This window comes from Bombina bombina, chromosome 1, assembly GCF_027579735.1.
Source record: "Bombina bombina isolate aBomBom1 chromosome 1, aBomBom1.pri, whole genome shotgun sequence".
Taxonomy (NCBI): domain Eukaryota; kingdom Metazoa; phylum Chordata; class Amphibia; order Anura; family Bombinatoridae; genus Bombina; species Bombina bombina.
Genome location: NC_069499.1, coordinates 237,191,049 through 237,216,761, shown reverse-complemented (window position 1 = coordinate 237,216,761; position 25,713 = coordinate 237,191,049). Strand labels below are relative to the sequence as shown.

The 25,713-nt window shown below is 38.7% G+C and overlaps 2 protein-coding genes across 4 annotated transcripts in view; one reads left to right on the top strand and one right to left on the bottom strand.

Moving 5' to 3' along the window:
• Positions 1-331: 331 nt before the first annotated feature.
• Positions 332-3,415, top strand: LOC128645121 (cytochrome P450 1B1-like). Its single transcript, XM_053697888.1, has one exon. The coding sequence runs from the start codon at positions 434-436 to the stop codon at positions 2,012-2,014; it is 1,581 nt and encodes a 526-aa protein (XP_053553863.1). The 5' UTR covers positions 332-433; the 3' UTR covers positions 2,015-3,415.
• Positions 3,416-16,034: 12,619 nt separating this feature from the next.
• The window catches only part of RMDN3 (regulator of microtubule dynamics 3), a 258,569-nt gene continuing 248,890 nt past the window's right edge, over positions 16,035-25,713 (bottom strand). For all 3 annotated transcript variants that reach the window (XM_053697885.1, XM_053697884.1, XM_053697887.1), the window contains exon 13: positions 16,035-18,364. In XM_053697885.1, coding sequence (XP_053553860.1) covers positions 18,308-18,364 — 57 coding nt within the window. In that variant the 3' untranslated portion in view covers positions 16,035-18,307. The remainder of the gene's footprint in view (positions 18,365-25,713) is intronic.

Here is a 25,713-nt window from a genome sequence, read left to right as displayed (position 1 = left end):
TGAACACAAAACCAATGTGACCTGCTGTATTTATATCAGTCTATGGTTGGTTTTTCATGCAAGTTCACATTATTATTCTGTTACTTTTGTTAACCAAAGAGATGCTGCTGGGTGAGAGCACGTGACATCTTGTACTTCTGGGCTGGAAGGGACGGCTGGATGGGACCATGGGACCACTAAATTGGGAGGAGACATATCTGCCCCCTATACTACTGTCTAGTATAAGTTAAGAGTTAGGGCCCTGCACTTAAATGAGACATATAGTAAACCAGAGACGACTCAGACACTGCAACAATTAACAAGGGCAAGATTAGATAATTATCTTAAAAAGGGGAAATAAATAACTGACCAAGCTACATAACTTGTTTGGAGGGAAAGAGCACAAATCAGGAAACAGAAGAATATTGAACTGGACTCTGATTAATTTTCAATAATGAAAATAATAGAAAATGATCTGCAGGTGCCAGGACCTTCTGGGGAGTGGAAGGATAATCTGCAGCCAGCCTTGATGTTCTCCTTTGTATTTCTGATCTGCCTGGAAGCCTGCTTACATTTAAGAAGCCTTGGGCAAAAAAAGAGCCCCCCGGGTCCTTTCCAGTGGCCACTTTTAGGAAATGTGATGCAGCTGGGACAAATGCCTCATCTCACCTTTTGCAAGATGGCACAAAAATATGGCAATGTTTTCCAGATCAGGTTGGGAAACCACAATATTGTTGTGTTGAATGGAGATACCACAATAAGACAAGCCTTAGTGAAGCACAGTGCAGAATTTGCTGGGAGACCCAATTTCACCTCTTTCCAGCTAGTGTCTGGGGGTAAAAGCATGGCATTTGGTGGCTACAGTGACCTCTGGAAAGCTCATAAAAGAATAGCGCACTCAACTCTCAGAGCTTTCTCTACTCTCAACACCAAAACCACCACGCTTTTTGAACAGCATGTAGTAGCTGAGGTGCAAAACCTGATGCAGGTGTTCTTGCAACTGAGCAGTGACGGTCGCTTCTTTGACCCATACCACGAATGCACAGTAGCCATTGCTAATGTAATCTGCGCCTTGTGTTTTGGTAAACGTTATAGTCATGATGACCAGGAGTTCAGAGCATTGGTAGGGAGAAATGATAAGTTTGGACAGACAGTGGGTGCTGGGAGTTTGGTTGACATCATGCCCTGGCTCCAGATATTCCCAAACCCAATACGAAGCCTCTACAATAGCTTTAAAGAACTTAATGTGGAATTCTTTGATTTTGTAAAAGTTAAAATAACCCAGCACCGGCAGACCTACAATCCTGAAGTCACCAGAGATATGAGTGATGCCTTCATAAGTAACATAGAGCACGGTGCAGGGGCAGGAGATGGGCTGAGTAAGGACTATGTAGAAGGGACAGTAACAGATCTCCTGGGGGCTGGACAAGACACTGTGTCCACTGCACTGTCGTGGATAATCCTGATGCTCATCAAGTACCCTCACATCCAGTGCAAGCTGCAGGAGGAGATTGATCTAGTGGTGGGGGAGGGCAGACTGCCCTCAGCTGAGGACAAAGTCCGGCTACCTTATGTTGTAGCCTTCATATATGAAACTATGCGCTTCACTAGCTTTGTACCAGTCACCATTCCACACTCCACTACCAGTGATGTAATCATTGATGGATTCTACATTCCAAAAGACACAGTAGTTTTCGTTAATCAGTGGTCAGTTAATCACGACGAGGACAAATGGACAAACCCTGAGGTCTTTGAACCTGAGAGATTCTTAGATGAAAAAGGACAACTAAACAGAGACCTCGTTTATGGGGTAATGATCTTCTCCCTTGGCAAGAGGAGGTGTATTGGAGATCAATTGTCCATGTTGGAGATCTTTCTCTTTACCAGTATTTTTCTACACCAGTGCTCATTTCATGCCAACCCAAAAGACAAACTCACCATGGACTGCATTAATGGGTTAGCTTTAAAGCCACTTCCCTATGGGGTCTCAGTGACACTGAGAAGGGGTCAAATCACTTTAGGAACCCCACCTTAACTCAGATCAGATCTATGTGCTTCAGGTATACAGACTCACCAAACTAAACCAACCCAGCAACAAGCTTGCACATATGTGTTTAAATGAGCTAGTGTTAAACTACAGCCACACTGTATTAAATTTAACGAGTTAGGGACCTGATATGGATTTCTAAATACTATTAAAAAAATTAGAATCAAATAAACACTTTAAGTATAGACATAAGAAATCTAATAAACAAAAACACTCTGTCTTCTGGAATTCATCTACTAGTTTCCAGATCAGATGCATAAACACACTCTCATATCACCTACCATGTGCACAAGTATAAACGTTCATTATAGCAAAATCTCTCCACTTACTGTGAATCCAGTGTACTTGCTGGCACTTAGAGCTGCTCTGACACTCTGAAACCTCAGAATAGAAAACACAAGGAGGAGCCCTGGTGAGACAGGCTTTCCTCATTAGCTGCTTACTGGGGAAGTTGCTTGTAGCTGAATTCTCCCTGGGGTGAGTAAGCCACCCTGTGGTCTGTCCCAGGCAAGGAACACAAGGAAGGATCAGTCCTGTGTGATTCAGAAGGAATAAGCTGCCCTCATCTCAGGACAGGAGTTACAGCCTTTTCATTTCACAAGTAAACTCCTTACAAGTCCTCAGTGTGATCTCTGAAGCATCTATTAATATGTAGTTCTGAAAAACTTCTGTGTTGACATTGTGTTAACCCATTTGTTGTCAGAGAAACGCAGCACGTTCTGGTAGCTAATAGGTTAATGTAAAAAAGACAAGCTCCGCAGATCTGATAACGAAAGGGTTAATAGAAATACTTGGTTGCAAATTCTAGAGAGCCATAAAGCCACGTGACAGGTAACCTGTTTAAGATTTTAATAGAAAGGGTTACATGTGGCATATAAAGGGTTATTTAACTAAACCACATCCAGTGAAGTTAAATAAAACGTATTCTTTTTGTTTTCATAGGAATATTCTCTCATTAGTATTCTTGTCTGTGACTAGCACAGTTTACATTTGGTTTTTCAGGGTGATAATTAACAAATGTATCAAATCTAACATAGTTGTGAATGTGACAGATTAACTGTGCCCAGGATACAATCTTTATACAAAAAAACAAATACATTTTGCTTTGTAACATATCTCCTACTATACAATATAGGGCAAAACAACAAAATAACCCAAGGGAATTCCTTAGCAATTAGTTAAATAAACCACAGTTGCTAATTATGTCTCGTTAACTTTACAGTCATTTTGAAATTCAAACAAATGTAAGTGATAAAGCTTAAAACTAATTAATTTGTTTTATAGGAAATTATTCTTTTACATAAAACTACGTTAAAACGAACTTGCCAATGGGTCAATATATTAAAGCCAAAATGTTCAGTTAATCTATATTTTATATATTTGTTATTAAACAATACACACACATATATATATTGTATTTGCAATGTTAATAAGCTTTACTGTATTTTTTGTTTTACTAATGTGTATTACTATATTTTTGTGACAGTAAACTATATATTGAAATACATGATTTTGTATTATATTTGACTTTACAAAATAATTCTTTGCCTTTTTTAAAAAAAAAATTACAGAATCGAAAAGATTAACAATTACATTAAATGTAAATTGTAAATAAAAAAAAACCTTGTTTTTGTTGCACTTGCTAAAACGTCACTATATTGCATTGTAAATTAATTTGTGTGTTTTTTATTGACTTTAAAATAGGTCACGTGTAAGTAATGACATTTAACAATACCTATAGCTTTGCTTTGATGTTTAAGTGGCAGAAATGACTTTTATCTTCTGCTATCTTTTTACAATGGATTGTAACATTTAATACATAATACAAATATCTACAGTTTTACACAAGCTCTAGTTGTTTTTTTTTCTATTGATAAGAGGTTTGCAGGTCATCTAATTGCAGATGATAAACTATATGAGTTTACTAATCTCTCACTTTAATTCAGGAAGTATTGCTACCCTCATGTCTCTGGCATCCAAGGGGTTAAACCTCAGTCCCAACATCATCAGATCCTGCTGGTACAGTTTGTGGTTTGTGAATAGAATATGCACTATTGAATCTTGTACTCTTTTCCTTATTCCCATTTATACATCAGCAACATATCTTCATACAAATATATTTTAAAAGCACACAGATTGCCCGTTTGCATTGTGCTGCAATCCAGGGAAACAACACATAAAAATTAAGTGTGATTTTTTTTTTAAATTTTCTTTGCTGTGTCAAATTAGGGAGATACTAATTAAAGAGACAGTCAACTCCAACATTTTTATTATTTAAAAAGATAAATAATCCCTTTTTTTACCCATTCCCCAGTTTTGCACAGACACCCGGTTATATTAATATACTTTTAACCTCTGTGATTGACTTGTATCTAAGCCTCTTTTGACAGCCCCCTGATCACATGGCTATTTAATTATTATCTCTATTGACTTGCATTTTAGTCATAGTGCTGTGTCATGCACAACTCCATGGGAGAGAGCACAATGTTATCTATATGACACACATGAATGAGCAGCCTCTTGTGAAAAGCTAATAAAAAAGCACGTGATAAGAGGCTGTCTGTAGTGGCTTAGAAACAGGCAGAAATTTAGAGGTTTAAATGTTATAAAGTATATTCAAATAACAATGTTGGTTCTGCAAAGCTGGAGAATGGGCAGTAAAAGCATTATCCATCTTTTTAAACAACAATAATTCTGGTTTAGACTGTCCTTTTAAACTTTTTGTGAGAATGAAATGTGTTTAATGCCTCTTTAAATCCTTACATTTTGGCACCTGCAATATCCTACAAACAAGTGCCGCCAACTGACAGAGTTTATTTTGTTTGGCAATATGATGGCAGGCTTTACAAGATGGCTGCAGGCAGTGCACATATTATTTCTCCCTCTCCTCCTTTAGTTATCCCCTTAGCATGTAAGCTATGAGCCTAGCTGCTTTGTAGATCACCTTCATTAGGGCTGATTTACAAGACAGGAACTCTCGGCAGGGCCCTCTATCCCTTTGCCTCCCATAACTGTCACCTTTCATATTAGACCCATTTCTACAGCGCTTTGGAACCTATCGGTGCTGTACAAATAACTGATAATAATAATTATAATTTCTCTGGCAGCCACCCTGGAGAGGCGCCACTATATTTGTAACCTTTATCACACTATGGGCTAGATTACGAGTGGAGCGCTAATTACCGCTCTTTAGGTTTTTGGGCACATCGGATACCATGTGTATTACAAGTTGAAAGTAATAAGTTTTCGCTCCTGCGCTAACCCAATGCACGCAAAACGCCAGAAGTTACAATAACCTGATCAAGTTGATGTATTCTCCCATAGACTTCAGTGAGGGGAAAAAAACTAACACCTAACAACAAGTAGTGCAAACTCCAACTTAAGTGTGCTAACCAGGCAATAAATATTAATATGTCACATTCAAATGCTCTTAACATAGCAGCATCTGTTCTACTTATTCATAAATACATTTTATATATATACTGTAGTTTTTTTTGTACAATATAAATCTGTACCTATATATGTATGTACAGTATGTATTTATGTCTGTAGAAGGGGTGTATTCCCAGAAACATCACTGGTTATTAAAGGATTTATTCACCATTGGTAAGAACAGAGAGTGCTGTTTTCGCAACATTTATATTGAATATTTTCTCAGCACACTGGCATTTGAATTTGTGTTTGTGAGAGTGCACCTATTTCAAGCTAGGTATATATATATATATATATATAAACGCCTATTTTGCATTCCTATGTTCTTCACATGGAAAATAATGTATTTATATATATATATACTGTTAATGTAAAATACCTATCTATACCCTTATATCAATAGGAATAGATATGCAGGTATAGGTATATACAGACATATATGTGTTTAAGAATAAAAGGACACATAAATACATCTGCGCGCGCACACACACACACACACACACACACACACACACACATATATATATATATATATATATATATATATATATATACACACACACACACATTTAGACACCTTTTTTTCTAACACCTGAAACCTCATATCTTTGAGCCCTTATAACTTTTTATTGCAATTTAAATTAATTTTTTTTATTAGATAGTGTTATTATAAGTCTAACTGTACTTTTAACTGTATTTTTATTCTAGCGTAACGCTTAATCAGAGCTCTGGACTCACGCTAACTTGACGCACGCTAAATTTACTTTCAACATGTATTACAAATTGAAAGTAAACAAGTTAGCTCGAGCACTATTGAGCTCTGATTAACCGTTACGCTAGAATAAAAACACCCGTGATAAACCTGATATCGCTTGCACGCAACAGTTAGCGATCCCCTGTAATCTAGCCCTTTGTGTGCTACTCATAGCTGAAAGGGTTAAGCCACAGTAATGGTTGTGAAAAGCAGTGTGTGTATTGAAGGGTACAATTATTGATCTTTATCAATAAATATATCTTACTGTGTTAGTGGCAGCTGTGAATTTCTTGATTAGTATATGTTTCTGGCAACTGGGGATAAAATCCCTGATGTGTATTAGTTGCTAGTAGAAATAGTGGGGGTATAATTGCTAATCTTTCTCTCCACCCCTGCTCTCTCCCTCTGTCCTTTCTCATGTCAGCGACTGCTTATCTGGTATTTCTTCCTAGATGGCCTCTCACCACCTAAAGATTAACATGTCCAAGACTGAGCTCCTTATCCCCCCTCAAGCTCTACACCGACTTGTGACTTCTCTATCCCTGTTGACGGCATCACCATTTCCCCATCGCCCCAAGTCCGCTGGCTTGGAGTTACACCTGGCTCAAATCTATCCTTCGTCCCCCATATCCAATCACTTTCTACATCCTGCCGCAACCATCTACACAATATTTCCAAGATTCCACAAAGCAAATAATCCACTCCCTTGTTATTTCCTGACTTGATTACTGCAATAAACTACTTACTGGCCTTCCTCTTTCCCGACTCTTCACCTTCAATCCATCCTAAATGCCTCTGCCAGGCTGATCCACCTTTCCCGTCGCTCTATATCTGCTGCACCTCTCTGCGAGTCCCTTCATTGGCTCCTCATTCACAGCAGAATTAAATAAAAAATTCTCCCTCTTGCATACAAAATGCTCACCAACACCACTCACCTCTACCTATCCTCTACAATCAACAAGTATACTCCAGCCCGCCTACTAAGATCCAACAATGACCTGCTCCTTGCATCTGCAACTATCACCTCCTCTCATGCTAGACTGCAGGACTTCTGTCGTGCAGCACCTACCCTCTTTGCCCTAATCTTTCTTCCTTTAAATGCTCTCTGAAGACTTTTCTGTTCAGAGAAGCCTACCACCCAACTCAGTAATACATTAATTTCAATTACCTAACATTTCCCTCATCTAACTCGGCATTAACATCTTTCTCAATCTTGCAGTCCTCACCTCCTGTTTCTCAACCTCCAACCCTTCTAGATTGTAAGGGAATAGGGCCCTCAATTCCTCCTGTATGTGTTTGTAAATTTTGTCCTGTCTCTAACAAGTTATATATTATTGTTTTATTTAAATGAACTGTATCCATGGACTGCGCTGCAGAATATGATGGCGCTTCATAAATAAAGTATAATAATATTTTTTATATATATATGTGTGTGTGTCAAAGTTAAGTACATTATCTGCACAAGTAAAATTAAACAATATATTAATCCAGTTTACTAAATGTAAAAAACAACTTTTCCATATATAATAAAAGAGAAAACTTAAAAAAAAAAAAATTCTACATATGATGTATCGTTATCATAGATACTTAGAAATTACTGATATAATGGAAAGAGACATAGCAATATTTTTACGTTACAAGTTAAAATAAACATAACATTCAAAGACATAACTATAACATACCACAAAGATATACCACAGAAATCCTATAATTGAAGGTTAGACAACGTGTTAAGTATTAATATCGGAGTTAATGTGAACAACACATACCCCTATGATATACTCTAAGTTAAAGGGACAGTCAACACCAGAATTTTTGTTATTTTAAAAGATAGATAATCCCTTAATTACCAATTCCCCAGTTTTGCATAACCAACACAGTTATAATTATACACATTTTACCTCTGTAATTACCTTGTATCTAAGCCTCAGCAGACTGCCCCCTTATTTCAGTTTTTTTGACAGACTTGCATTTCAGCCAATCAAAGCTGTCTCTATGGTAAATTCATGTGCATGAGCTCAATGTTATCTATATGAGACACGTGAACTAATGCCCTCTAGTGGTGAAAAACTATCAAAATACATTTAGATTAGAGAAGCGGCCTTCAAGGTCTAAGAAATTAGCATATGAACCTCCTAGGTTTAACTTTCAACTAAGTATACCAAGAGAACAAAGCAAAATTGGTGATAAAAGTAAACTGGAAAGTTGTTTAAAATGACATGCCCTATTTGAAACATGAAAGTTTTTTTTGGACTTGACTGTCCCTTTAAACTACACTGTTTTCAACCTCCACTCATAGAATAGGAACTAATGGTCTATACCAGTGTTTTTTAACCAGTCTGCCGTGGCACACTAGTGTGCCGTGAGAGATCCTCAGGTGTGCCACGGCAGACTGACAACAGTGTGACATATTTTTTAAACTTTGCTTATTTTTTACTCCCAGTGCAGGGGTAGTTTGTAGGAGGCATGGCATAACAGCACAATACATACAGTATGTGTGTGTTTGTGTGTATGTGTATATATATATGCTGTATTAGGCTACAATGTGTGATTTTTTTTAAATTTTGGGATGGTGGTGTGCCATTGGATTTTTTAATGTAAAAAAGTGTGCCACGGCAAAAAAAAGGTTAAAAATCACTGGTCTATACAAAATAGCTAATGTCCCTTTCTTTGTTCATTCCACTAGGAAATCTCGTTTTTAAATTAAATATCCAGTACAACTCCTTTTTATCCAAAATGTTGGATTTATTTACTCCTCTGATTGGCATTCTTGCCCCATCAATTGCCTTAATTGAAAACTTACCAACATTTGTAAAGTGTAATCCATTGAAGTGCTGGGCTACTGTAGAATCTATAATTCGTCACATCGTTATAATGTTCACGAGCCCTAGTGCCCATCTGCCTAGTACTAATTGAGTACTATTATCTTTATTTGTAATGTACTAATTCTGCAGAGATATACAGGGTGTACAGCAAATAATATCAATATAGACCAAGCTAGGAGGATTACAGGCACCTGCTCGCACTATAACTTGGTGAAAAATTGTATTTATTCTATTTTTGCTATAAGAGAATAACGGGCAACCAATGTGCAACATGCATTAGACTAAAAAAAGTTTTACAATACTAATGTCAATAATCTAAGGGGTGATGCTGCATTCTCTGGCTAGTGGCTATTATGTGACATTATCTCTGACATGAAGACATATTTGAGGAAGCTTAGTTTGTCTAGACATTAGGTATAGAAATAAAAAGAAAGTCTTATATTTTGGTTAACTAAATGAAACCAAACATTTCCCACCCGTTTTTCCTACCAGGCTGGTACTTATCTTATAATAGATAGTTGAGGAGCCTAGGGACATTTAATTTCAGAGTTTTCCACCTCTCCATGTGGATAAGAAGCTTTTTTTTTTCTTAAAGGGACATGAAACCCAAAAATTTTCTTTCATGATTCAGATAGAGAATACAATTTAAACAACTTTCCAATTTACTTCTATAATTTAATTTGCTTCCTTCTCTTGTTAGCCTTTGCTGAAAGGTTTATCTAGGCAAGCTCAGAAGCAGCAGACAACCTAGGTTCTAGCTGTTGATTGGTGGCTGTATATATATATATGTATATATATATATATATATATATCTCAATTGTGATTTGCTCACCAATGTGTTCAGTTAGAAACCATTAGTGCATTGCTGCTCCTTCAACAAATGATACCAAGAGAATGAAACAAATTAGATAATAGAAGTAAATTATTGTAAAATTGTATATCTGAATCATGAAAGAAAAAATTTGGGTTTCATGTCCCTTTAAAGCGATGGTAAAGTTTAAGATGTTGCTCTATAAGAGCATTATTAATTTTCACTCCCCCTTGATTATTATTATTTTTTTTCTTTTAGTCACTCATCCAGTCTTGTGCATTGCTGCATGGTACCTGCACTCATTTGCCCAAATGATTTACAATGCTCGACAGGGGTATCAACAAATATTGGAGAGGCTGCACAGAGGCTCTGTGCATGTGTATTAGCTCTGATATCTCGAGCGCACATTAGTGACTACGTTATGAGGTTGGTCACTACGCTACAGAATAACGTAATGAGTAGGTTGGTCACTCACTACGCTACAGAATAACGTAATGAGTAGGATGGTCACTCACTACACTACAGAATAGGAGCTGGAAGGGGTAGAGAACAGACTGACCCAAGGTGAAAACAAACACTTATATATATATATATATATATATACACACATATACACACATTGTAGTTTTCACAGATAGATAAAAATGTACATTATTTAGCATCACTTTAAAGGGACCTGAAAGTTTAAACTGAACTTTTAGGTTTCAAATAGAACATCCTTTCCAATCCTGATATTAAATTCTGTATGGTCTTCAACAAAGGATACCATGGGAACAAACCCAAATACAATTTAATAATAGCAGTAAATTGAAAAGTCTTTTAAATCTGCATGCTCTGTCCAAATTATGAAAGTTTGTGATTTTCAGGTTTCTTCAATATATAGGTATAATTTTACTGAGAAATGAACTAAATAAAAACAATTTTTAATTACTCATAATTACTCATGAGTAGTCTGTCAGTGCCCATTTGATTTTTGCCAACTTTAGTTTATTTTTATAAAAATGATACACAGCTCATGCAATTACTCTATACTACCTATGTATTACACACTTTGTTCTCTTTACTACACATTGCCAGGAGTCATACAGGAACACAGTGTCTGCTGTAAATGACACTTCCATCTGTCTGAAATAGATCAGCTTCTCTTTGTAATGTGTCTGACACTCACAGACAAAGAATTCTTTTCATTGCTTCAAATCTGAAACTCTTGATTTAATGCTGAAAACCACACCATTATTTGCTCCAGTTCATGTCATAAAGAAAACCTTTTGATCTAATGAAGAACATAAATAGTGGAACATCAGATATTGTGAATTATTAAATGTTTGTTTTTTACTAAAAAAAAAGGCTTTAAAATAACGCATCTGGCATATTACAGGGTCTTTAAAAAACTTTAGTAATTTTAACAGAATTAAATATATCAGGAACAAAAATGCAAAAAAACCAAAACCATAAATTATGCTTACCTGATAATTTTCTTTTCTTCTGACGGGAAGAGTCCACAGCTGCATTCATTACTTTTGGGAATTCAGAACCTGGCCACCAGGAGGAGGCAAAGACACCCCAGCCAAAGGCTTCAAATACCTCCTTCAAAAAAAAACTCCTGACCGGTCTAAGAAAACGGCAACCACATCGGATCATAAGGTAATCCTTTGTAGACAGGCTTAACCACCTGATCTATACGCTGTTGTATATAAATGGTCATTTTCTTGACCTCAGAAAGGCGAAGGTCTGTATCTGACCCCTGACCTCCTACTCGCAAGCCCAAAAGGCTAGATATCCAGGTTGTTCACCAAACAACCCAGGTTGTTCACCAAAAATGGGCCGGCATCTAAACTTACATTCTTGTTTTTTAAATAAAGATAGCAAGAAAATGAAGAAAACTTGCTAATAGGAGTACATTAGAAAGTTGCTTAAAATTGCATGCTCTATCTGAATCACAAAAGAAAAAATTTGGGTTTTGTGTCCCTTTAAGCAGACGTTATAACCACTACACTATGGGACTTCGCCACCCCAGACGTAGAGTACCAGCAACAGCCTCAAACCCAAGAGTCTAACAAACTCCTGACCGGTCTAAGAAAACGGCAACCACATCGGATCATAAGGTAATCCTTTGTAGACAGGCTTAACCACCTGATCTACACGCTGGTGTATATAAATGGTCATTTTCTTGACCCCAGAAAGGCGAAGGTCTGTATCTGACCCCTGACCTCCTACTCACAAGCCCAAAAGGCTAGATATCCATAAGGTTGAAGCACCCGAGAGTCTAAAGATCACGGTATGACAAGGGGCAGTTCCTAGATTAAGAAGACGACAGTCTCCAGAGATCTTCCCAGGATCGGACTCCCGGAAATTCTGTAACAGGAATAACAATGGGAGCCTTGCCGCTCCTGGCAGAAAGAACGGGGTGATCCACCCCCCTGCACTCCAAGCACTAGAGCAAACGAGACACTGAGAAAAGGAAGGAGGACATGCCCGCACTTCCAGACACTGATGACCCAACCCAAGACGGGAAGAAAAGGAGACTCTGCCACCGCCAAAAGGAATGTGACTGGGCTACAAGAGTCAACAACTGGAAGATGCCGAAAGTGAAAATGTAAATCGTCCACCACCCGGAATACTAGACCTCCCAAAGTCATACACATCTCCAAACCCTAAAGAAATGTGAAACTACGGTTCTGAGTCCACAGGGACCTTTAGAAACCACGATGAGGTCTTAAAAAGTCAGTCACGTATCCCAAGCAAATTGAAAGAAAAAGACCAACTAAAATCGGAGGTAACAACATTCCTTCCAGAAGCGTTGGATCTACACGCTAGGCCTCTATACTTCGTAGTAGAATCCGAGCCTGGAGTCCATATCAATAGGCCAAAGTGACATTCAGAATCCGACAGGATAATCATCACCACAAGGGTGACATGAACCCAATTAACAGCATATAGCGTCTGACCAGTACCTGCCTGGTACAAGAACACTCCAGAACTGTCGAAGGTCCAAGAAAAATCGACCTGAAGGTTTGATAATATGAACTAGAAACATAAGTTCGTTCTTAATCAAAAGTGTGCACCTTCCAAGGAAGTGCCTACGCGACCACAAAATCGCAAGTATCAGTTCCAGAGAAGGAACGCTCCCAAAACGGAAATTATATCAGACGTGAGCTTATTAAAAACAAATGAAATACATTCTATACCGATCAAAATAAAAGTAATGTGGCACACACGGGTGAACGCCCAAGGAGAATGGGTACGCCAACAGGACCAGCCGTTCAGAGGCCCCATTCACCCAAGCTCAGAACTGGAACCGATACATAAAAGAAAGAAAAACAGACGTCAAGGAGATTAGCTTCATCCCCAAACGTCTAACCCAGCTTGCCCTCTGGCATCTAAGGCCGAGGATCCCTCGGCCCACTAGGACTGGAATCCTCCAGCACTGCCAAAACATGTCTTAGTAGGACACGAAGACGTGCCAGCCTATAACGGAAGGCAAAATTATCCCTCGCCGGATCGATAGGCGACCCCGGTCTCGAGGTTGGGCCCCTGTAGCCTCAGAGGCCAATGCTTCCCCAGAAGGCCGAACTGAATCAGGCAATCCCACGCCCGACGGGCCCTGGTTGACAGAACACGGACTATACCTTAAAAATATTTCACTAGGGAGATATAAATGAGCCAGCGCCATAGATATGGCCATGTGGAACCGTGCCGTAACCTCTGGAGGAAACAAGCCACCTACCAGAGAAGGAGTAAAAGCCATAGAGACACCTGCTTGCGTAGCAAAGGAAGGTCCTGGGGTGAGGTGGTTATTTCTTCGGTATCCATCTATTTTAGGAAGGTATTATTGTTCGCCTTACTCTTACCTCATAGCGATTGAGGTCTGACTTGTGAGTGGGATACCGTGGATATTTTGATCAAGCACTTCAGACTCTGCATAGCTGAGTAACCTTTCTGGTTTCCGTTTCTCTCTGCACTACGGACCTGGAGACACCAGCAAGTTGGGCGTTTTTTTTTTTTTTACAAACGGTGGCTACTTACCTCATATGGATTGAGGATCTTAGAAGTGTGTGGTGATAGAGGACTTGTTACCCCATAATAGTCTATACACCTTTTTGTCCATAGTTGTCACAGAAGGAAGGCGCTGACACCCAGTCTTTTGTGTATATTGTTTTTGGTGAAGTTTGCCAGGGAATCTTCACTTACCTTTTGGTCTTGCTGCCTTCTTTTGGATACATTTCCTTTGGACTTTTGGACATTTCACTAATATTATTTGTATATGCATTTTTATTGTCATATAGAATAGTGTGGTTTTACACAGTCTTTTGTACAAAATATATATATATATATATATATATATATATATATATATATATATATATATATATATATATATACACAAGATTTTGGGATCCAAGCACTCACTGTAAGTGGTATGCGCCTGGGTGCACTCTATGGTAAATAGGTAGAAACTTCTCAAAAGGAAGAGGCACTCACAGGTCTTGGTGTGCAAAAAAGTACTTTTATTAATACATAAGTTCAGTCGTCAACGTTTCGGTCCTCGCAGGGACCTTTGTCAAGACCGTTTTAGGATTTCAAAGTGTTTAGCTGTCACCGCTGACGGCTAAACACTTTGATATCCTAAAACGGTCTTGACAAAGGTCCCTGCGAGGACCGAAACGTTGACGACTGAACTTATGTATTAATAAAAGTACTTTTTTGCACACCAAGACCTGTGAGTGCCTCTTCCTTTTGAGAAGTTTCTATATATATATATATATATATATATATATATATACACACAGTATCTCACAAAAGTGAATACACCCCTAACATTTTCGTTAACATTTTATCTTTTCATGTGACAACACTGAAGAAATTACACTTTGCTAAAATGTAAAGTACAGAGTGTACAGCCTGTATAACAGTGTAAATTTGCTGTCCCCTCAAAATAACTCAACAAACAGCTATTAATGTTTAAACCGTTGGCAACAAAAGTGAGTACACCCCTAAGTGGAAATGTCCAAATTGGGCCCAATTAGCAATTTTCCCTCCCCGGTGTCATGTGACTTGTTAGTGTTACAAGGTCTCAGGTGTGAATGGGGAGCAGGTGTGTTAAATTTGGTGTTATCGCTCTCACACTCTCTCATACTGATCACTGGAAGTTCAACATGGCACCTCATGGCAAAGAACTCTCTGAGGATCTGAAAAAAAGAATTGTTGCTCTACATAAAGATGGCCTAGGCTATAAGAAGATTGCAAAGACCCTGAAACTGAGCGGAAGCATGGTGGGCAAGACCATACAGTGGTTTCACATGACAGGTTCCACTCAGTCGTCCCATAAGAAAGCCTCTTCGAAAGATGATGCACAAGAATGCCCAAGAGAGTTAAGGCAGTGCTGGAAAATAATGGTGGCCACACAAAATATAGACACTTTGGGCCCAATTTGGATATTTACACTTAGGGGTGTACTCACTTTTGTTGCCAATGGTTTAGACATTAATGGCTGTGTGTTGAGTTATTTTGAGGGGACAGCAAATTTACACTGTTATACAGGCTGTACACTCACTACTTTACATTGTAGCTAAGTGTCATTTCTTCAGTGTTGTCACATGAAAAGATATAATAACATTTTACAAACATGTGAAGGGTGTACTCACTTTTGTGAGATACTGTATATATAGCCAAATGACTCGCACTCTCACTCCATTACAGGTACATTAAACACTTTGAGATGGTAATATAAAATGATAAATCGTATATATAAAAAAAACCTCTACAATATACTTTCATTATTTATTTTGTCCCCTTTTCCTGTAATTCCATTCTGAAATTGTGAGCATTTCAGTTCCTGTTAGAAATGAAAGGGCAGAACACCGTTATATTCCACACAGCCATTGGCTGCACACTCTAGTGACCTATCTATAACTGTCCCTAATTGGCCAGAGCAGAGAAAGTAAACTAAGTTACAACATTGTTTTATAGACATTTTAACTTTACACTTATTTTGTCAATCTTTAAACAACTAATGCAACTTTAAAAATTAAATCTACATGTTATTCTCAGACTAATCTTTTATTTGAATGCATCATGTGTCTCCCTCCGTGCCAGCAAGTTAATGATCATAAGGACCTAATAAACTATAGTGATATTTCCCATCCTTGTATCTGCGTATATATAATCTTTTTCAAGTTATAAAAATTATACAGACAAAATATTCACTTTATTTAGTCAGATCAATAAAAACAGAGAAAAACAGTTTATCAGTCAGTGCACTTGTTTTCTAAACACAAGTTAATCCAGACTAACAAAAAAAATGAAGGGAAGATGAAATTGCAGAATATATTAGGAGAGCCAAGTAAAGTTTAGTTGTATTAATGTGCTTATTTATCATACATTTAATATTAATAATTGTATATCCCATATTATAAAAGACAAGAGTTTGTCTGAAGCCGTCATGCGCAGTTCAGACAAACTCTTGCAGCTGATCGCACGCGCACCCACCCGACAGCAGCGCGAGGACCGGGCAGCACAGCTGATCGCGCGCGCAGGGGAGAACCGGGCAGCACAGGAGAGAGAGAGAGAGAGACAGGGGAGAGAGAGAGAGACAGGGGAGAGAGTGAGAGAGAGAGAGAGAGAGAGATAACACACAACACGGCCCGTGTGAACGGGCTTTAGGACTAGTATAAATATATTCAAGCACAATGGTAACCACGCTTATTTTTCTAAAAGCTGCATTTACAATTCATAAAAATATTTCCCCCTTTTTTAAAGTCATGACTATTGAAAGAGTTCAAATTAAATAAAACATATAAGGCAGATAGGTGAAAATGTTCCTATACCTGCACTATATATTCCATATACAATCTAAGCGTTTAGTCATAATCTTTATATTGGTCGGGTAATATATATAATTACATATGTTTAGTTTTGTCTTTTCAATACCAAAATAAGTTTATTAAAATGTAACTTAAAACAAAATACATTTCAGTGCTTCAGAGTAAAAACTTTAGTTATTCATTTATTTAATAAATGAAAACACAGACTTATGGTTAACTCAACAGCTGGAACAGCAGTTTTTTTTTCACCACATGTGCAATTTTAAAATTCAGGTTGTACGACCGAAGACTATCTGTAATATTGTGATGAATTACAGATGGTTTGACAAAAACAAACCAGGGAAACATTTCTATTCTTTCGGCACACGGCTAACTAGACTCAAAGTGAAGTATTGGAATAATTAAGTATATTCATAGAATTCACTATCTTTGTAGTCAACATAATGATGCAGGCTTGTCAGTTATAGCTGAACTCTCATTAATATTGCTAGTGTCAGTAGCATGTAAATAATATTTTTATAGTATTTTAGCATTCAAACAAACTGCTAAATATATGGTACTGTTATAACTATGCAGATATAAAATATACTGAAATATAATTGGTTATTAAGGGGTTTAGGGCAGACAAGGATCTGCATTTGTTTAGATCTAAATCAGTGTGAGGCCGTCACTTATTAAATAAGCTTGTATAGCTGTGAATGTAAGATATATTACTTTCTATTTTGCTGTCTTCCTTGTTACTGTGAGGGCTATGATTTGTCGGCCACAGCCCCCACACACATTCCAGTCTGGCAGACAGACATAGAATGCAAAAATAACAAGACTTTAAATTAAAACTGATAATAGGACAGCAGTAATTTTGTCTGGAATAAATTACTTTTACAACAGATTACTGCTTAGGGCTCGATATATCAAGTGACAGCAGACAGGGGCGTATGTATGCGTTATTTTGTGCTCTTGTGCAACACCACCCCCTGCCCGCGCACAGCCAATCACGCGCGGGCAGGAGCCGTCAATCTCCCCAGTCGGACAAGATCGGGAATATTAAAATTCTCTACCTAAGAGGTGGAGAAAAGGATAGGAAGCAGCGGTCTGATGGCCGCTGCTTTATAAATACTGACTGCAGGGTATCATTTGAGGACCTACAGTCGTAATGCCGCAAACGGCTTGATAAATCGAGCCCTTAGTGTTGATAAGTCTGGTGAACTTACTAAAACAAATTAAAAGGAATAGCAGCAGAGGGTATTCATTTCTTCACAGTTTAAAAATATGAAAAAGAACAGTTGAATGAAAAGCAGGAATTAATAGAAGTGGAATTATTTTCAGACTTTTCAATAACGCTTTATGTAGTAGTACCAGAAGCCTTAGGAAGCAGAGCACAGGAAGTTAATGATAGGGAACCACCTAAAATGGGTTTGTCTGTATTACAGAACATGTACATGACTAATGCAGGTGCTCTGGAATTTAAAGCGTTTTTTGTAAGAAGCTAAGCATTTGGTCACTTGTCCCTCTAAAGAGATATGCTAATGTTCTTCACACAACTCCCTTTAATCTCCAAGATAATCTCTTCAGGCCTTCGTGTCAAACATGACTCATCAGTGTCCTTCATCAAGTGGTATTTTAGAAGTAGCAATATTAATTTTCATTAACTGATAGCAGTTCATCTTTAATATAGGAAGTAGCTTCTTTATCCTGTGCCAAAAAAGAAAAATAGTGTAATTTAGATGTATCAGACACATGACTAAGCATATGCATGTACAGCTAGTAAAAGAAAAACAATTTATGTAAAAACTTACCTGATAAATTCATTTCTTTCATATTGGCAAGAGTCCATGAGCTAGTGACGTATGGGATATACAATCCTACCAGGAGGGGCAAAGTTTCCCAAACCTCAAAATGCCTATAAATACACCCCTCACCACACCCACAATTCAGTTTAACCAATAGCCAAGTAGTGGGGTGATAAAATAAGGATTAAAAAAGCATAAAAAAAGAGGAACCGGAAATAAAATTGTGCTTTTTATAGCAAAAATCATAACCACCATAAAAAAGGGTGGGTCTCATGGACTCTTGCCAATATGAAAGAAATTAATTATGTTTTCTTTCATGTAATTGGCAAGAGTCCATGAGCTAGTGACGTATGGGATAGAAATACCAAAGACGTGGGAGACCACAGAAGAGTCACTAGAAAGGGAGGGATAAAATAAAAACAGCTAATTCCGCTAAAAAAAATTAAATCCACAAAAAAATAAGTTTTTCTTATAAATTTCACATAAATTTCAAGAAAAAAATTAAATCATAAGCAGAAGAATCAAACTGAAACAGCTGCCTGAAGAACTTTCTACCAAAGACTGCTTCAGAAGAAGCAAATACATCAAAATGGTAAAATTTAGTAAATGTATGCAAAGAAAACCAAGTTGCTGCTTTGCAAATCTGATCAACCGAAGCTTCATTCTTAAAAGCCCAAGAAGTGGCGACTGATCTAGTAGAATGAGCTGTAACTCTTTGAGGCGGAGACTGTCCCGCCTCTAAATAAGCCTTGTGAATCAAAAGCTTTAACCAAGATGCCAAAGAAATGGCAAAGGCTTTCTGACCTTTCCTAGGACCAGAAAAAACAACAGACTAGAAGCCTTCCTTAAATATTTAGTAGCTTCAACATAATATTTCAAAGCTCTTACAACATCCAAAGAATGTAGAGATCTTTCAAGAGTATTCTTGGGATTAGGACACAAGCAAGGAACAACAATTTCCCTACTAATGTTGCTAGAATTCACAACCTTAGGCAGAAATTTAAATGAAGTCTTCAAAACAGCCTTATCCTGATGGAAAATAAGAAAAGGAGACTCACAAAAGAGAACAGACAATTCAGAAATTCTTCTAGCTGAAGAGGTAGCCAAAAAGAACAACACTTTCCAAGAAAGTAGTTTAATATCCAAAGAATGCATAGATTCAAAAGGTGGAGCCTGCAAAGCCTTCAAAACCAAATTAAAACTCCAAGGAGGAGAAATTGATTTAACAACAGGCTTGATACGAACCAGAGCCTGAACAAAACAGTGAATATCAGTAAGTATAGCAATTTTTCTATGAAATAAAACAGAAAGAGCAAAGATTTGTCCATTCAAGCTACTTGCAGACAAACCTTTATCCAAACCAACCTGAAGAAACTGTAAAATTCTAGGAATCCTAAAAGAATGGCAAGAGAATTTATGAGAAAAACAACATGAAATATAGGTTTTCCAACCCAATAATAAATCTTCCTTGAAACAGACTTACAAGCCTGTAGCATAGTATTAATCACTGAGTTAGAGACACCTCTATGACTAAGTACTAAGCATTCAATTTCCATACCTTCAAATTTAGCGATTTGAGATCCTGATAAAAAAACGGCCCTTGAGACAGAAGGTCCAGCCTTAAAGGAAGTGGCCAAGGCTGGCAACTGGACATCCGTACAAGATCCGCATACCAAAACCTGTGAGGCCATGCTGGTGTTATTAGAAACATATGCAATTGTTCCAATATGATCTTGGAGATCAACCTCGGAAGAAGAACTAGAGGCGAAAAAATGTAAGCAAGTTGGTTAAACCAAGGAACTGCTAATGCATGCACCATCTCCGACTGAGGATCCCTGGACCTGGAGAAAGGTACCTGGGAAGCTTCTTGTTTAGATGGGAAGCCATCAGATCTATTTCGGGGAGACCCCACATTCGTACAATCTGACAAAATACATCTGGATGGAGAGACCACTCCCCTGGATGTAAAGACTGATGACTGAGATAATCCGCTTCCCAATTGTTTACACCTGGAATATGTATTGCAGAAATTAGACAGGAGTTGAATTAAGCTCAAGAAAGTATCCAAGATACTTCTTTCATCACTAAAGGACTGCAAGTCCCCCCTTGATAATTGACATATGTCACAGTTGTGATATTGTATATCTGAAAAACACAATTTATGCTTACCTGATAAATTTATTTCTCTTGTGGTGTATCCAGTCCACGGATCATCCATTACTTGTGGGATATTCTCATTCCCAACAGGAAGTTGCAAGAGGAAACCCACAGCAGAGCTGCAATATAGCTCCTCCCCTAACTGTCATAGCCAGTCATTCGACCGAAAACAAGCCGAGAAAGGAGGAACCATAGGGTGCAGTGGTTACTGTAGTTTAAATTTAAAAATTACCTGCCTTAAAATGACAGGGCGGGCCGTGGACTGGATACACCACAAGAGAAATAAATTTATCAGGTAAGCATAAATTGTGTTTTCTCTTGTAAGGTGTATCCAGTACACGGATCATCCATTACTTGTGGGATACTAATACCAAAGCTAAAGTACACGGATGAAGGGAGGGACAAGGCAGGAACTTAAATGGAAGGAAACACTGCCTGTAAAACCTCTCTCCCAAATATAGCCTCCGAAGAAGCAAAAGTATCAAATTTGCAAAATTTTGAAAAAGTATGAAGCGAAGACCAAGTCGCCGCCTTGCAAATCTGTTCAAAAGAAGCCTCATTTTTAAAGGCCCAAGTGGAAGCCACAGCTCTAGTGGAATGAGGTGTAATCCTTTCAGGAGGCTGCTGTCCAGCAGTCTCATAGGCTAAGCGGATTAAGCTTCTTAGCCAAAAAGAAGGAGAGGTTGCCGAAGCCTTTTGATCTCTCCTCTGTCCAGAGAAGACTACAAACCAAGCAGATGTTTGACGAAAATCTTTAGTAGCTTGTAAGTAAAAACTTTAAAGCACGGACCACGTCCAGATTGTGATTGATATTCTTGTTAGATACCACCTTAGGTAAAAACCCAGATTTGGTACGCAGGACTACCTTATCCGTATGAAAAATCAGATAAGGAGAATCACATTATAAGGCAGATAACTCGGAGACTCTACGAGCCGAGGAAATAGCTATCAAAAAAAGGACTATCCAAGATAAAAGTTTGATATCTATGGAATGAAGAGGTTCACACGGAACTTCTTAAAGAACCATAAGAACCAAGTTTAAGCTCCATGGTGGAGCAACCGGTTTAAACACAGGCTTGATTCTAACTAAAGCCTGACAAAATGCCTGAACGTCTGGAACATCTGCCAGACGCTTAACTAGCTGACAATCCTTTTTCCAAACCTTGGAGAAAAGATAATATCCTAGGAATCTTGACCTTACTCCATGAGTAACCCTTGGATTCACACCAATAAAGATATCTACGCCATACCTTATGGTAAATTTTCCTGGTGACAGGCTTTCGTGCCCGTATTAAAGGTATCAATAACTGACTCGGAGAAGCCACGCTTTGATAAAATCAAGCGCTCAATCTCTAGGCAGTCAGCCGCAGAGAAATTAGATTTGGATGGTTGGAAGGACCCTGAAGTAGAAGGTCCTGTCTCAGAGGCAGAGACCATGGTGGAAAGGATGACATGTCCACTAGATCTGCATACCAGGTCCTGCGTGGCCACGCAGGTGCTATCAGAATCACTGATGCTCTCTCCTGCTTGATCTTGGCAATCAGTCGAGGGAGCAGAGGAAACGGTGGAAACACATAAGCCAGGTTGAAAGACCAGGGCGCTGCAAGAGCATCTATCAGTGTCGCCTTGGGATCCCTGGACCTGGATCCGTAACACGGAAGCTTGGCGTTCTGGCGAGACGCCATGAGATCCAGTTCTGGTTTGCCCCAACGATGAATCAATTGTGCAAATACCTCCGGATGGAGTTACCACTCTCCCGGATGAAAAGTCTGACGACTTAGAAAATCCGCCTCCCAGTGCTCTACACCTGGAATATGGATAGCTGATAGGTGGCAAGAGTGAATCTCTGCCCAGCGAATTATTTTTGAACTTCTAACATCTCTAGGGAACTTCTTGTTCCCCCTTGATGGTTGATGTAAGCTACAGTCGTGATGTTGTCCGACTGAAATCTGATGTACCTCAGAGTTGCTAACTGAGGCCAAGCCTGAAGAGCCTTGAATATCGCTCTTAGTTCCAGAATATTTATTGGAAGGAGAGACGACTCCTGAGTCCACGATCCCTGAGCCTTCAGGGAGTTCCAGACTGCACCCCAACCTAGAAGGCTGGCATTTGTAGTTACAATTGTCCAATCTGGCCTGCAAAAGGTCATACCTTTGGACAGATGGACCCGAGATAGCTACCAGGGAAAAGAATCCCTGGTCTCTTGGTCCAGATTCAGTTGAGGGGACAAATCTGTGTAATCCACGCTCCACTGACTGAGCATGCATAGTTGCAGCGGTCTGAGATGTAAGCGTGCAAACGGCACTATGTCCATTGCCGCTACCATTAAGCCGATTACTTCCATACACGGAGCCACCGAAGGGCACGGAATGGAATGAAGAACCCGGCAGGAATTTAGAAGCTTTGATAACCTGGACTCCGTCAGGTGAATTTTCATTTCTATAGAATCTATCAGAGTCCCTAGAAAGGAAACTCTTGTGAGTGGGGATAGAGAACTCTTTCCCTCGTTCACTTTCCACCCATGCAACCTCATAAATGCCAGTACTACATCCGTATGAGACTTGGCAATTTGGAAGTTTGACGCCTGTATCAGGATGTCGTCTAAATAAGGGGCTACTGCTATGCCCCGCGGCCTTAGGACTGCCATAAGCAACCCTAGAACCTTTGTAAAGATTCTTGGGGCTGTAGCTAATCCAAAGGGAAGAGCTACAACTGGTAATGCCTGTCTTGAAAGGCAAACCTGAGAAACCGATGATGATCTTTGTGTATTGGAATGTGAAGATAAGCATCCTTTAGATCCACTGTAGTTATATATTGATCCTCCTGGATCAGTGGTAGGATGGTACGAATAGCCTTGAAGTTTTGAAAGGCACGAAAATTAGACTGTTTGGCCCTAGATTTGGACCTGTCCTGAGGAAGGGTATGACCTTTTCCTCCAGTGATATCAGCAATAATCTCCTTCAAACCAGGCCCGAATAGGGTCTGCCCCTTGAAGGGAGTGTTAAGTAGCTTAGATTTTGAAGTCACGTCAGCTGACCATGATTTAAGCCATAGCGCTCTGCGCGCCTGGATAGCAAAACCAGAATTCTTAGCCGTTAGTTTAGTCAAATGAACAATGGCATCAGAAATAAAAGAATTGGCTAGCTTAAGTGCTCTAAGTTTGCCAAGTATGTCATCCAATGGAGTCGCTACCTGTAAAGCCTCTTCCAGAGACTCAAACCAGTACGCAGCAGCAGCAGTGACAGGGGCAATGCATGCAAGGGGCTGTAGGATAAAACCTTGTTGAATAAATATTTTCTTAAGGTAACCTTCTAATTTTTTATCCATTGGATCTAAAAAAGCACAACTGTCCTCGACAGGGATAGTAGTACGCTTTGCTAGAGTAGAAACTGCTCCCTCCACCTTAGGAACTGTCTGCCATAAGTCCCGTGTGGTGGCGTCTATTGGAAACATTTTTCTAAAAATAGGAGGGGAAGAGAACGGCACACCTGGTCTATCCCATTCCTTATTAATAATTTTTGCAAACCTTTTAGGTATTGGAAAAACATCAGTACACACCGGCACTGCAAGTATTTATCCAGTCTACACAATTTCTCTGGCACTGCAATGGAATCACAGTCATTAAGAGCAGCTAAAACCTCCCTAAGCAACACACGGAGGTGTACAAGCTTACATTTAAATGTAGAAATATTAGAATCAGGTATCTTCCTGAGTCATTAACATCACCCACTGACTGAAGCTCTCTTTCCTCAGCTTCTGCATATTGTGAGGCAGTATCAGACATGGTTCTTAAAGCGTCAGTATGCTCTGCATTTTGTCTCACCCCAGAGCTACCTCGCTTACCTCTAAGTTCAGGTAGTCTGGCTAATACCGCAGACAGTGTATTATCCATGACTGCCGTGATGTCTTGTAAAGTAAACGCTATGGGCGCCCTAGATGTACTTGGCGCCATTTGAGCGTGAGTCCCTTAAGCGGGAGTCAAAGGGTTTGACACTTGGGGAAAGTTAGTCGGCATAACTTCCCCCTCGTCAGATTCCTCTGGTGATAAAAATTTTTAAAAGACAGAAAATGATCTTTATTGCCTAAAATGAAATCAGTACATTTGGTACACATTCTAAGAGGGGGTTCCACCATGGCTTTTAAACATAATGAACAAGGAGTTTCTTCTATGTCAGACATGTTTATACAGACTAGCAATGAGACTAGCAAGCTTGGAAAACATTTTAAATCAAGTTAACAAGCAAATATAAAAAAATGGTACTGTGCCTTTAAGAGAAACAAATTTTGTCAGAATTTGAAAAACAGTGAAAAACAGTGAAAAAATGCAGTAAATCAAACAAAAATTTTACAGTGTATGTAATAGACTAGCAGAGCATTGCACCCACTTGCAAATGGATGATTAACCCCTTAGTTCAAAAAACGGATCAAAAAAATGAAAACATAATTTATGTAAGAACTTACCTGATAAATTCATTTCTTTCATATTAGCAAGAGTCCCTGAGCTAGTGACGTATGGGATATACATTCCTACCAGGAGGGGCAAAGTTTCCCAAACCTCAAAATGCCTACAAATACACCCCTCACCACACCCACAAATCAGTTTAACGCACAGCCAAGAAGTGGGGTGATAAGAAAAAAGTGCGAAAGCATAAAAAATAAGGAATTGGAATAATTGTGCTTTATACAAAAAAATCATAACCACCACAAAAAGGGTGGGCCTCATGGACTCTTGCTAATATGAAAGAAATGAATTTATCAGGTAAGTTCTTACATAAATTATGTTTTCTTTCATGTAATTAGCAAGAGTCCATGAGCTAGTGACGTATGGGATAATGACTACCCAAGATGTGGATCTTCCACACAAGAGTCACTAGAGAGGGAGGGATAAAATAAAGACAGCCAATTCCGCTGAAAATAATCCACACCCAAAATAAAGTTTAAATCTTATAATGAAAAAAAACTGAAATTATAAGCAGAAGAATCAAACTGAAACAGCTGCCTGAAGTACTTTTCTACCAAAAACTGCTTCAGAAGAAGAAAACACATCAAAATGGTAGAATTTAGTAAAAGTATGCAAAGAAGACCAAGTTGCTG

Bases quoted from the DNA above. Each gene is read 5' to 3' on its own strand.
- LOC128645121 (XM_053697888.1), top strand. From the start codon at position 434: ATGAAAATAATAGAAAATGATCTGCAGGTGCCAGGACCTTCTGGGGAG.